The sequence below is a fragment of the Podarcis pityusensis genome (genome assembly GCF_964106645.2).
Source record: "Podarcis pityusensis genome assembly, chromosome: 10".
Classification (NCBI taxonomy): Eukaryota; Metazoa; Chordata; class Lepidosauria; order Squamata; family Lacertidae; genus Podarcis; species Podarcis pityusensis.
Window position 1 is genome coordinate 26,698,035 of NC_138035.1, and position 14,748 is coordinate 26,712,782.

The 14,748-nt window shown below is 42.7% G+C and overlaps 1 protein-coding gene across 6 annotated transcripts in view; it reads left to right on the forward strand.

The window, feature by feature from the left end:
* The window catches only part of ABTB3 (ankyrin repeat and BTB domain containing 3), a 250,373-nt gene that overhangs the window by 147,053 nt on the left and 88,572 nt on the right, over positions 1 to 14,748 (forward strand). For all 6 annotated transcript variants that reach the window (XM_080971671.1, XM_080971670.1, XM_080971672.1 and 3 more), the window contains exon 3: positions 10,755 to 10,959. In XM_080971671.1, coding sequence (XP_080827797.1) covers positions 10,755 to 10,959 — 205 coding nt within the window. The remainder of the gene's footprint in view (positions 1 to 10,754; positions 10,960 to 14,748) is intronic.

Consider the following 14,748-nt stretch of genomic DNA (forward strand, 5'->3'; position numbering starts at 1 on the left):
TTGCCCTTGTTGCTCCATTGCCTGCACTTCTCTATGAGTGAGGAACCTTTTTCAGCTCAAGGGCCACTGCCTGCCCTGTGGAACATTCTGAGGGCCACATACCAGTGGTGGGCTGGGCCAGAGAGAAAAGGTGGGTGGAGCAATGTATGTGACTTTTAACCTTTATGTGTGGCTGGAATGCAGCCTACTCTTGGCTGGCCCAATACATTTTGGCCCTTGAGGCAAACCACAAAATGGCATCCCCATCTCCACCGGGGAAGAAGGGATGAGTGAATATCTAAATCAGAAACAAGGGGTGGGGGACTAAAGATTTACATCGGGATCTGCTGCCCCTTTGGATCCTGCCGCCTGAGGCTGTCTCCTCACCTTGCCTCATGCGTGGGCTAGCCCTGAGCCTACTCTACAAGTCAGAGGTTTCTAAACACACAAATCTTTCGATCCTCCATCCAGACAAAGATGAGGTTAAGAACACATTTCAGCCAAGCAAAAGTACTCAAGTAGGAGTGGAACAAGGCGACAGAATGGTGTGGCCTGTGGAGGGGGCATGGCCTGGGGGGGCGTGTCCCAGGGGCCCTGCATTGATGTCTTGGCTTCACTAAAAGGGAGTGAGCACCTAAAAACTATTGTGTTAGCTGTCCAAGCGAGTGCCCAAGACAGGTCCTAGACAGAACAGTTGGCAGAGTCAGCTGAGTACTCTCCTAGTGGCATTTGGAAACTCTGCTGCTTCATTGCTCTTCAGAGGCAGGCCATCCTAACAACTCCATCACTTTTCTGTGGGGTTGGAGGGAGCAGCAAACCACATAGTGATCTGTCCATGACAAGCATAGACTCCCTTTCCCCCCGCTGGTCACTTCTGTCTTACCCAAGACAGAAACCCAGACTCAGCCATGTGCTCTGACATATTTGCAAGAGTATGCATATGAAGGCAGTGAGAAGCAAGGTGGGGAAGCAGCTTAGAAAATTGCTGTGATGGAAACTTACGGGAGATTTGACATTATTTTGTGTTTGGCAGCTTATTAAAAAAAATACAAGAAATAAAAACTAACTGTGAACCAAAAGTCCTCATATAAAACCTAACACAGACAGTGAAATAGGGGATGGAGAACCCTCAAAAGCTGTTACAAATTCTGGGGATGAAGCAGTGAAATCTAAGAAGCAGGACTTACTTCCACTACTAGGGATTTATCTTTGTGGCCACCATTTCTTTCCGCAGTGGCCCTTGTAAACAACACTATGTGATACACAGTACTGTTGCTCTTGAGGGTTTTGGAGACAGGAGGTCCAGGTGGTGACAGCAAGTCCCCCCCCCCCCCACTTAGTCCCCACTGGTATAGTGGTAAATTTTGACGTGCAAGAGCTTGTCACAACAGCTCCCAGAGCCACACACACAAAAGAATGAGCTGGTGAGGGGTGGTACAGTGGTCAGCATATTGGACTTTGATTGGAGGGACCTCAGTTCACATTTTCTCAGCGATGAAGTTCAGTGGGTGGCCTTGAGTAAGTCCTCCTAACACAGACCTGTCATCTATTCCCTACCCTACCCAAAGCTTAGACTATTAGCAATTACCACTGTGGCAGAAGACATTATCAGTTGCTCTTGTTGTGCTCTCCTGTGTTCCTTCTCCACTACCCCACAGTTACCCTCTCACCCCTAAAAGCATCAGTCAGAGTATAAAGGTAAAGGGACCCCTGACCATTAGGTCCAGTCATGGCCGACTCTGGGGTTGCGGCGCTCATCTTGCTTTATTGGCTGAGGGAGCCGGCGTACAACTTCCAGGTCATGTGGCCAGCATGACTAAGTTGCTTCTGGCAAACCAGAGCAGCGCATGGAAACGCCGTTTTCCTTCCTACCGGAGCGGTACCTATTTATCTACTTGCTCTTTGACATGCTTTCAAACTGCTAGGTTGGCAGGAGCAGGGACCGAGCAAAGGGAGCTCACCTCATCACGGGGCTTTGAACTGCCGACCTTCTGATCGGCAAGTCCTAGGCTCTGTGGTTTAACCCACAGCACCACCCGCGTCCCTAGTCAGAGTATACCTCCGCTCAAATTCATGGCATGTTCACTCAGACCTAAAAAGAATGCACCAAGTGAAAAAATAAAACACCTTTGTTTGCACCTCTATAAATGGAGAAGCAAAATGGAGTATTTGTCTAGTCTTTCACCCAACCCTGCTGCTCCTAATTGTCATTGAAGGACTTCTAAAGACTCCCTTCATCACTGAGCCACCTATTCACTGATGTGCTGATTCTACATTTCCTAAAATAGGCAAATGAATCGGCATGTTCTGTCAGAAGCTTCTGCTGCTGCTGTCTCTTGACATGCCGATAATAGCACCACTATTTATTCAGAATGTGTTTACAGGCTCTTGCATTCTTGGAGAGCTTTTGTTCCTTCAGGCATGGTTAATCAACTGAACTGGAGACCCTGGCACAGGGAGGGGGCAACAGGAATCCATGGACCTCTTTCTCTTCTGACATGTCCTCCAGCTGGGGCTGCAACTTCTTGAACTGGCTGTGCATCCATGACTTTAACACATCTGGGCACATGGAAATTTAGCAGTGGAAACTCTCCCTGGCATGGCTATGGGTTGATGGTGGTTGTGGGAAATTAACATGGCAGCTCCCAGCCACCCACTGGAATGCTTCCCACCACTGCTGCTATGTAATTCCACCAGAGTTTATCAGCAGAGGATGGAGCCCACTGGAGGGCATTTTCCCCAAGACTCCGCTCCAACCTGGAGCAGGCTTTAATGGACAGCATAAGGAAACTGCTAGGGCCACTTTTCCAAACACCCCACCAAAGTCATTCTCTTCTTCTCCTAAATTTGTCAAGCTGCCAGCTTTCACGCTTCCTCAACCAGATTTCACCCAAGCATCCGATAAGCAGGATTTCCCCTACCACCCAACTGTCCACAGCAGCTGATCCCTGCTCTACTCTGTCAGAGCCTAGTTTTGCTTCTGTACTGTAGTAGGGAATGGGGCTTCCTCACCACAGACACAGATTACATCAAGTAATTTAAACAAGACGTTAAACCTGGGTTTGGAAACAAAGGTGCTTGCCTGAGGATGACTGGCAGTTTCTAGCATCCTCCTTGACATGCAGTTTTCATGTCCATTTATGGCTGTTTCCAAAGTAACGTAGTTTCTTGGAATTAGAATATCACTTCTCAAGAAATATACACAATAAAACATCATGTTCGGATGCTAGATTTGTCAAAGAATGCATTTTCTTCCATGGAGGAAAACACTGAAAGCTGAACGGCATGTTCAGAAATACAGCATGGCAGTTCCCTCCTGGGAACATACCACTTCAAATTGAAGGTGGAAGCCCGTATTCCTGAATGTTTCTTTGCAGTAAACAAACTCCCAGCTTGTTGAAGCTAAGGACCTTGGTAGTACAGGAATTCTGGCGAAGGCAAAATTTCAGGTTTGGGCAAAGCAAGACAAGGTAAAACAAAGCGGGACAAGGTCTAGATTCTGGTAGATGACCAAGAGATTGAGGACCAACATAACAGTAGTTTATCATTTTTTGAACTGGGTAAATGTATAAAGAGACCTTCAAAAACATAAATTCAGTCTATCCCAAAGCTACTTAAAGACAGCCTCAAAGTAGAATCATATCACACAATCTCACTGATAAACCAAGACTACAAAATATTAACATCAATCTTGGCCAACTGCCTAAAATGCTTCCTACACAAACTAATTGCCCCAGACCAGACTGGCTTTGTTCCCGATCGCAAGATAACAGACCTCGTTAGGAAACTACTGAATTTGAACACAGCTAAACAACCAAATCCACACTGACGATTATGTCCCTTAAAGCCTTTGACTGCATGGAAAGGAAATGCCTAATAGAAGTACCGTGGTACCTCGGGTTACAGATGCTTCAGGTTACAGACGCTTCAGGTTACAGACTCCGCTAACCCAGAAATAGTACCTTGGGTTAAGAATTTTACTTCAGGATGAGAACAGAAATCGCGCGGCGGTGGCGCGGTGGCAGCGGTAGGCCGCATTATCTAAAATGGTACCTCAGGTTAAGAACATTTTCAGGTTAAGAACGGACCTCCAGAACGAATTAAGTTCTTAACCCAAGGTACCGTACCACTGTATTAACCAACAAGACACTGCAGGGACCTGTCGGGTGTCCATGAACCACTGGTACCAAGCCATAAGGAAACCACCCTACTAGAAAAGCTCACAAGCAAACTGAAACTATAACAGGGATAAAGGAGGACACTTTCACCCCTCTGTGGCATACACAACCCAACAAGACAATGACTGATCCCCCCTGCCATCAACATATGAATCAATATGGCTAATGTAACCTGACAATGACACCCTCACACAAACAAAACATTCTTCTACCAATCAGACACAACCAACCATACCTTGGGCTCTCTGACCTCACGCTCAGCCAACAAATAAGACACCAGACATGTGACCCTGACAAAAAAGCTCCACTCAAATATTCTCCCTCATCTCTCCTTCCCCCTCCTAAAATTTCTCTCTCTACTTTCTCCCCCCTCCCCCTCTCTTTCCGCCTCAACTTGACATCGTCTACAACAAAAATTGTTTCAAACTGACTGTAATTTGTCTGTATGATGGGTTCTACAATTTAAAAACAGAGACACTGAATATACTTTTGTTACTTATGAAAAATCAATAAAAGCATATTTTTTAAAAATATAAATTCAGTAAATAAAGTACAATTGAAGTTTAACAATCAATAAGAAAGCAGAACTTAGCTAAGAAAATTCAAAACAGAACCATTTATGTTTTAATGGGCAACATGATTGCTTTAATTCTGTCTGCACTTCTAGATGATACCATAAAAGAAAACAAGACTTGAAGATAAGTTGCTTTAGAAGCGCATAAGGATAAGCTAGGAACAATTAAGCCAAAACCCATGTGATTTATATTTTATATTAATATTAACCAGGTTATTAATATTTTGCAGCAAAAAAAGTTGAAAAAGAAATTGCAAACTTGCAACCATTACTTAATCATTTGTGAACCTTTAATATGATGTCCAACTAATTAATGGTTAAAACTCAATCCCTTTTATCGCCTCATCCCTCAAGTCAGAGTTAAAGCTATTGTGCTAAAAATTAGAAATTGCTTAGAAATTAGAAATGCTTAATATTGAATTCTTTTGCTTTTGGTCAGTTTACTTGTCTTATCCTTACACCAGCTTAACTTTGCATCCCCCCTTTATTTTGGCCATTGAATGATGATTTTGTTGATGCATTACAAATTTCAGTTATTATTGGGAATAGTAATCAGAGCAACAGATGGGCATCAAGAAAGATACACAACAATAATAATTTACTCTTTGTATTTCAGTATTTCATTCTGATATGCTCCATCCTTGATTGAGGACCTGCTGTTGCTAGGCAACTCATAAGAAATGGTCCCTTGTTTAGATTGCTTTGGTTCCAAACAAAACAAGGCAAAGCATTGAAAGGGAAACAGAGGCACAACATCTGGATTAGGAATAACAGCCAGGACTCTTAGGCCCAGCACAATGTTCTCCAATGTTGCATCTCAAATGAAAACTGCCTACCACCTAACATCTTCAAGATACTGAATCATGCTAATGTTAGAATGGTGTGCCTATGCATCCATGATTGGTGGTTTCAAGTATATGCACCTAAAAAGAGAGGAAAGATTAATTTCCCCCACTTGTATACTGCCTAAAAGGGTCATTTCAAGGCGGTACATAATTTCATAGACATATGCATTAAAACAATACAATCATAATACACTAAGTGAAGTGCAGCTGATTACTCAAATAGTTGGAGGGTTAGCTTTCTATGTGCACAAATCATATAAAAAAAATGCATGGTGTGGTTTGCATGGTGTGGAGGTACTGTAAATTACAAGGTATTTCCAAAAGGTTTGTTTCTGGCAGTGCAGTGAGCTGGTTTGCACAACACACTAGGACATGTCCTTTTAGGGGGTGAAACTTAATTTTTGCAAATTTATTCAGTGAGGGGTCTTAAAAATATGTTTTTGGGTGTGAGGAATTCAAATCTGCCATTTTTGTGATTAGACAAAATTTAGCTTGATAAGTCTATGTTTGATGAAGAAGCACATAAACTGCTTTTGGAAAACCAAAGAATTTCATTTTTGCCTTTTGAAAATGTCAGGTAATTGGTCCATATCGCATATAAATTATAAAGGGTTTAAACAATAATTCACCTGAACTGAGTAATCTTAGGGTAAGCATCCTGATTCAGGTAGTAGCAGCTCTCAATTTGTCTTCATTTTTTCCTCTATATTTTGATGGAAGTTAGCTAACCAAATGTTTCTACAAAATATTACATGGTTTCAAGGGATTGGTATGCAATGGAGCACACATCCATTTGGCCCTGATTCTACAGGATGACTGCACACAGAATCCATTCTCCCTTTTTCAATCTCTTGGGGAGTTATAAACATCTGAGGGATGTAGGATTCATTCTGATCATAGTCATTTCCTAACAGCAGGAAAAGCGGGTGGGGAGTTGTTAAAATTAAAGGTTTGGGTCATAAGAATATTGTAAAGTAAGCAAAAATTGCAATACTCTGAAATCATGGTGGCTGCAGTTTGTTGGTTTATTCCTCCTGTGCCAGCGGTCATCTTCTGTTTTTGGTTTTAAGACTATATTTTTCTGGATGATTAGTCTGTGCCTTTTTGTATTCTTGCAAGTTACTGCAGCAACAGTTCTCTTGCATGCAGGGACACACACGTGTGTGTGTGTGTGTGTGTGTGTGTGTGTGTGTGTACTTACCAGATTGCGCTAATTGATTAATTAAATGATGACGGCTACATCACACATATACTTACAGCTATGGTGTCCTTTTGCAAGAATCCTTCTTAGTAGCAAGCCCACAATTTGTGATATCTTTCCTACTTGATTTATTGCCAAATTCCAGCCTGAGTTTTCTACTAATACCCCTTATTAAACCTAAGAAATCTTCATGGCTCCTCCAAATTTTACAGTGCAGCTTTCCAGCAAAACAGCAAAAAATGAAAACATACATGCACAAGAGGAAGGTGTTTATAAAAATGCATATATTGGTGAAAATAACTTATACAAAATTATTATATGGGGGCGGAGTTGCTTTGCAAAATGTGAACACTGAGCAAAAGTGCATACAAAAATGTGTACACAAATGCGCTACAATGATGATGAAGTTTCATGGGAACTTTATAAAAAAATATGGAAATACAGAGACACCGAGAAACCAAAATGGATACATTTGCCCAACTCTACTTCTAACAGGGTGTAATAATATAAAAATAAGAATCCATGAAAATCTCTCTCTCTCTCTCTCTCTCTCTCTCTCTCTCTCTCACTCACTCTCTCTCTCACACACACACACACACACACACACTCACTACCATCACCAGCAGTCCTTTGTCCACTGGCTGATGGATGAAGCCAGGTTGACTTTCTCCTTGCCACCATCTTTATAACTGGTTGGCAGGAGACTGTCATTCCATATGAGGCTGAGACTCCAAAACCACAATTCTAGTAAATGAATGTTGCCAGTGGAGTTTTACTCCCAGTCTCTCACACCTACTCCTTTAACTGTAGGTATTTATATTAAGATCGTGGTTATTCTGAAGCGTATTCCAGCTCCACATATGTTCCTATTCAATACTGCATGAATACCAGGAAATCTCGGTTATGCAATCATAGGTCTCCAACAGAAGATTAGCAGATGTAGGAAGAAAGAAGAGAGTTTCTGCTTCTTGAAATAGAGGTGGAATTTGACCATATGCTTTCAGTCACAAGGAAAACAAATACTGTGTGCTGAAATGAAATTCTTGCCAGGAGCAACATATTGGAATGTGTCTGGCTCCTTTTGCCAAAGGAAGTCATCTGATTCAGAAACTGTGGCTTCAGATTTGGGTATAACATATGTTCCATGTGCGATAGCGCTATTTCCTAGTGAGAAAATAGCAGCAGCCTTTTCCATTGGTGGGGGTGCCTTTGAGATATTTCCTGAAGGGAATATGTAGATTTGTCAATTTGTTTGTGTAGTGCCACTTACTACACATTATTTTATTTTAATTGTATTCCATTCTCAGCCCAATATAATGTGCTGCTTCCCCCCAGCCCCTTATACATTACTGAAATTGCAAGATACTCACTACCCTGGGCATATTGTTCAGCAACCAACTGGTGCTTGGACATCATGGGTATATGTAGATGATAGTATCTGTGTCAGAAAAGCTAAAGCACAGAATGAACTCAGGCTTGCTAGAGAGGTTAAAAGCAACAAAAAAGGCTTTTATGGGTATGTTCGTAGCAAAAGGAAGAACAAAGAAACAGTGGGGTCACTCAGAGGAGAAGATGGTGAAATGCAAACAGGGGACACAGAAAGGGCTGAACTCCTCAATGCCTTCTTTGCCTCAGTCTTCTCCGATAAAGAAAACAATGCCCAACCTGAAGAATTTGGAGCAAATGATTCAGCAGAGGAAACACAGCCCAGAATAACTAAGGAGATAGTACAAGAATACTTGGCTAGTCTAGATGTATTCAAGTCTCCAGGGCCAGATGTACTGCATCCAAGAGTATTAAAAGAACTGGCAGATGTGATCTCAGAACCACTGGCAGTCATCTTTGAGAATTCCTGGAGAACAGGCGAAGTCCCGGCAGACTGGAGGAGGGCAAATGTTGTCCCTATTTTCAAAAAGGGGAAATGAGAGGACCCAAATAATTACCGCCCAGTCAGTCTGACATCAATACCAGGGAAGATTCTGGAGCAGATCATTAAGCAAACAGTCTGTGAGCACCTAGAAAGGAATGCTGTGATCACCAATAGTCAGCATGGATTTCTGAAAAATAAGTCATGTCAGACTAACCTGATCTCGTTTTTTGACAGAATTACAAGCCTGGTAGATGAAGGGAACGCAGTGGATGTAGCCTACCTTGATTTCAGCAAGGCATTTGACAAGGTGCCCCATGATATTCTTGTAAAGAAGCTGGTAAAATGTGGTCTTGACTATGCTACCACTCAGTGGATTTGTAACTGGCTGACTGACCGAACACAAAGGGTGCTCATCAATGGTTCCTCTTCATACCGAATAACAAAAGGGGTTCATGCATTTTCCCTAAGGATTTTCTGTATTTTCTTTTCTGTATTAAAAAAAGGATGTAGGAAATAGTACTGAGTTAAATCACAGGCAGAGCAGGAGTGCCATGTCTTCATAATATTAAGCTGCCTTGTACTGACCAGGTGGAATAAAACATGTCTCTCCTACATCGGTCTCTACAGCCATAGCAGGCACTGTTACCTTCCAACAGCTTGACCTCACCCCCAAAGGCATACTACTTCATTGTCTCCCGAGGCAAACGGATGCCAGAGATACTGACTGGCCTTAGACTGGTGCCACATCTAACCTGGCATTGTCTACTCAACCGGCACCAGCTCTCCAGGGTCTAGGACAGAATCTTTGCCATCACCTGCTACCTGATCCTACCTGGGGTTGCCAGGGATTAAGCCTGTGTGCAATGCATGTTCTGTACCACTGAGCTACAGTTCCTTGGTAAAGCTCTCTAGAGCAGGCATCCCCAAACTCGGCCCTCCAGCTGTTCTGGGACTACAACTTCCATCATCCCTAGCTAACAGGACCAGTGGTCAGGGATGGTGGGAATTGTAGTCCCAAAACATCTGGAGGGCTGAGTTTGGGGATGCCTGCTCTAGAGTCTCCGGCAGGGGTTTTTCCCCTTCTCTCCCACTGAGCCATGGTCCCTTCTTGCTCTTTAAAGTGAATCAAACCTGTACCCCGAGATCATCATCTGAGGTCCTTCTTTGTGCACCCCCTCCACAAGAAGTCCAGAGGGTGGCAACACATGAATTGGCCTTTTCTGCAGTGGCTCCCTCTTTGAGGAATGGTCTCCCCAGAGATGTTCATCTGGTGCCTTCATTATACACCTTTAGGTCCCAGGCAAAAACGTTCCGCTTCAACCAGGCTTTGATACCTTTTAATTGTGTTGTGGGGTGGGGATTATTGGTTTGTTTTTATTATGTGTTATTATGTGTTTTGTGGGGGTGTGTGGTTCTTTTGTTTTTATGTTGTGAACTGCCCTGAGATTTATGGATGAAGGGCATTATATATATATATATATATATATATATATATATGAGTGCCTGTACTTCTGAGCTGAGCTGTTTGTATGAACATCACCTGGGTAGTGCATGCTCCACAGCTTCCCAGAATGCCTTAGTCTGTTATAAAGAGAGAATAATTACTTCCTGGCTGCAGAATGTTGTTGGATGTTGCTGTGCCTTCCCATTACTACTTTCACTAATACAAAATGGATAGAAATTGTAATAATAAATAACTGTTTCTTGGAAATGTATTATTTGCCTTAGGAGTGTGTGAGCAGGCCTGGTGTTAGGGGTCAGCATGGTTGGGCACCTGCCCGTGGTTTGGAGTTGATCCTGCTAAGTCTGTAGCATGCCACACAGGGGCTGTGATGGTGGCAGGATGGCAGAGGCACCACCACCAAGCAGGTGGTGTTGGGCAGGGGCTCAGTGGTAGCACCCTGCAGCGGATCTGCTAAAGCCTTGCGCCAACGGTACATCAGTAATGTTTGCTCTTCTGAATAAATCTTACAACCTAACATGAATTGCCACTCTTTATGCAACCACAGCCTCTATATTTCAGAATGGTGCTTAAACAAAAGAAGGCCTGAGGTTGAGATATAATTACACCCAGCCATAGCAATGATCCTGACTTCTCCCTTTCCAGGCGATCTGGTGTCTCGAGCAATGCATCACCTGCAGCCGCTCAGTGCGAAGCAACATAGCAACAGCACCCCCATGCACCACAAGCAGGGGACGCTCTACTGGGAACCGGAGGCCTTGTACACGCTCTGTTATTTTATGCACTGCCCACAGATGGAATGGGAGAACCCGAACGTGGAACCCTCCAAAGTAACGCTACAGACGGAAAGGTAATGATCTCCTTTACCAACAGATCCATAGTTTTCTTATTAGTTACCGAACGCAGGCTAGGCACTGTAGATTTCTCCATTAAGTTTGGTTATGATTGCTTTTTCTTCCTAGAATAAATTTCGCCTGCCATTAAGTGCTCTGTGGCTGACCCAGAATATATCAAAAATGACACCCAGTGGCTACATACTGCAGATTGGTTCCAGATGTCTATTTTGGAGAGATCTCTTTCACCCCCCCCCACCCCCCAAACTTTGTTCTCTTTTTGTCTCTTGGCTGTGCCTGTGATTTTGGAAAGGAAAATTAGAGGTTCTGTTTGTAGCTTATCAGGTTTGGTTTTAAATGTGTTTTTTTACAAATTTAATGGGCTTCAGCAACTGTAATTTGGGACTCAGGGACTGAGTAGAATATACGCAGTATGTGAAGAACAAGTTGTGGAGTCTATTACATTGCTAGTAATGCCTGTTGACATTCAGAGGTGACTTTGAAACATGTTCATCATTTAAGCCCTAGTTTTCTGGTTTTAGCCAGACTTAGAAGGCCACAGAAGAGCCAGGATAAGAGTTGCATGTGTACAATGTGTGTATGTGTGAAATAAAATGTCCTAACTTGAGAAATTTGTTTGAAATAAGGGGAAATCTTTTGGGAGATGTTAAAGATCCGCATGCCAGAGGACTCTGGTATAACCTGGGTTGACCAAAAGTCAATAATGCTTCTGTTGCCTTCCAGTAGCCCATGAATAGATTTTGGATCAACAACAGCTGTTTGCAGTAAAGCATCTTGTGGGATCTGTGGCTGTGAGTGTATCTCAAGAAGTCAGTATATTTTGTTATGGGAGAGCTGCATAACCTGTCACCCATGAAGCCAAACTGACTACACCAACAAGGCTGGTTCCATATATGAGGGGCCTCTCAGCTACATGAGGGCGGCATTACTCCAGTGCAGCTCCCCCACTTCTTTGCAGTCTTGCCCTAGAATGGGCTTGCTTTTAGTACAGTGGGTGACAGCAGCAGAAATCTGCAGCTGCAACCTGCCATCTCGATTTTTTCCACAATACCTCTACATCACAGATGTTGCGGAACTACAGTTCCCATAATTTCCACTTATTGTCCATGATTGGTGTTCATGTGAGTCCAATAACATCTGAAGGTCCACAGGTTCATCATCCCTACATAGCATAACTTTGGGGCATTGTAGGAATGTCAGAATGCTTCCCACTTCCTTGCTGCTCTCACACAGTAAATTTGAGGCAAGTAAGACAGTTGAGCAGGAGGGACCACCTGAAACACTACTGGACCCTCAATAGCTGCTCAACTATGTGGGTACTGCTTTGGGAGAAGGGTTATAGTTCAGTGGTGAAGCATCTGCTTTGCTTGCAGAGGGGCCCAGTTTCAGTCCCAGTTAAGCTGGGAGAGACCCCTGCCTGAAACCCTGGAGAGCCACTGCCAATCATTGTTGAATATACTGAACTAGATGGACCAATGGTCTGATAGGCAGCTTCCTGTTCTACTTCCTAGTGGTTCAGTTAAGCTTCTGTTTTTGCTGCAGGCTTTCATACATGGCTGAAGGGCTGCATTTGGTTTGGTGAGTCACAATTGTGCAATCCTGGGTTATGGGTTAGGTCAGTTTGACATGTTTCACCCGAGTTCTCTGTTCAAGTGCTCTCAAATTGATAAAAGAAGAAAAGAAAAGAAGAAAAGAAAAGAAAAGAAAAGGAGTTTTGATATATTTAAGTATACTGCTCATATGATCTACTGTTTATTCAGTAGTTATTAATTTATATGCTGTACAATAATAGGGATGGGCAGGATCTATTTTGTTTTTCTCAGGATCCCCAAAGTCAACCAGTTGCAGCCAAGTGCAAAAGAGTGGTTTAGAAAGGGAAGGCAGATTTAGAAATAAAGATCAGGGTGCATCTGAGTATATATTAGGACAGGAATTACCAACAGTTTTCAGTACCAAAACTGAGCTCACTGTTTTTTTGTACATTCTTTCCTTGTGTCCCCACCCTCCCACCAAGTTTCCATTTCAACAGCCTAATCCGGGTGGGGTGGTAGTGGAAGTTGTTGATAATGCTAAACAATTGGGAGTTAAGAAATCCTTGGGGATCTCCTGAAAATCACCTAGAGATCCCAAGCTACTTTTTGCCTGCCTCTGCCATACAGAATGTGGAAGTGGCACAGCCACTGCTAAAATGACTTAAAATCTACATTGGACAAACAAAATTAGATGAAAGAAGTAGAGTTGCCAGGTTGCCACCCGGAGCTGCTCTCCTTCACATGTCATCCTTTGTTTGGTCCCTTCACAGGCCTTCCTCCCTCATCTGTAGTAGCAAGCAGAAAAAATACAGCTTTTTAACATGGCAGATAGGGCAGGAGTGGGGCAGACGATGCCCCAGCTGGATTCCTGCCCCCCACCTCCTTGCCTTCTTCAAGATTTATGAAGCATTTCTTGGTTGCAAACTGGCACCTTTACAAAGAAAGGAAGAGAATTTAGGGTATATATAGCCAGGTGCATAGAACAATGTGACAAGCAGGCAAGGAGGATTAATGGTGACTCACACAAGGTCATATTTAGTTGTATATATTACATTTTCCCATCCCTGCTTTCAATAATGAATCTTAGTTTGTCTATTCTCATTCATTTACACTGATGCACATTTCAAATAGCATGAAAATAAGAATAAGAAATAAAAATAATAAAAGGTAATAAAATGCAGGCTAGTTTTGACATTTGTCAACAATTGCCCCATCCCCTAATTTAGTTACGCTGCTGCACTTATTAGATTCTTAGTATTCTTGAAGCAGTTGGACTGTATTGAAATCAGACAAAGGTCTGTTCCTTTTTAAGCCCTGTTTGACAAATTCTCTTTCCCTGGAAAACCACTTTAGGAACTGTGGTAATGTGGTAAAGGCCAGAGTAAGCTTTCTGTATTGTTGCCAGGACCTTGTGGTTGGCTTTGGAAGGAACAAAGATACCTTCTGCTGCCTAATCAGATGTGCTGTGATGTTTAGCAACAGAAATCTCAAGCGCAAAGGATATTATAGAGGCCCAGATCTTTCCATGGACTGAGTTATGTAATCTGCTTTTTCTGTTCCAGTTTTCATGCTGCCTCACAAAAGCAATTGGTTAATGTGGCTTTCAAAAGTTTTCTTTTGTATTTTAATTTCCACCAAAGGGATACTGGTGGTATTCCCTATTGTAAGTCATCCTTTTTAGTGTGTGATTTATTGGAAGCATTTCCCCTTGTGAATCTCCCTCTCCCTTTCTCTGATGCTTGAAAGAAAAATGAAATTATTCTTAGTCACATTTTTTTTCTAAGCATTTTGCTTTATCTTATCTAACTTCCAGGTGTTTATTCGTATTAACTTTGCTCTCATATTTGCATTTTGTTTTGTTTATAATGGAAAGAGTTAGATTGTTTCTTATTCCCTGGCTGTTTTATCCTGGCTTTCTAAATTTGACCCTCTGTAATTCAAAGTGAGATGTCCTTGGATGTTGTCACTGTAAGTGGCTTCCCCGCTTTATAAACAGACACTGCTTTATAAACAGACACACTTCTTCCCAGGGCCGGCCCACCCATGAGGCAAGGTGAGATGACAGCCTCAGCCATCAGGATCGACAGGAGCAACAGACCTCGATATAGATCTTTATTCCCTGCTTGTTCCTGATATAGATCTTCATTCACCACTTCTTCCCTGACAGGGAGGGGGCGCCATTTTGTGGTTCACCTTAGGGACCAAAATGTCTTGTGACTTCCCAAATGTGTCCTTAAAAATAAAGCCACACCC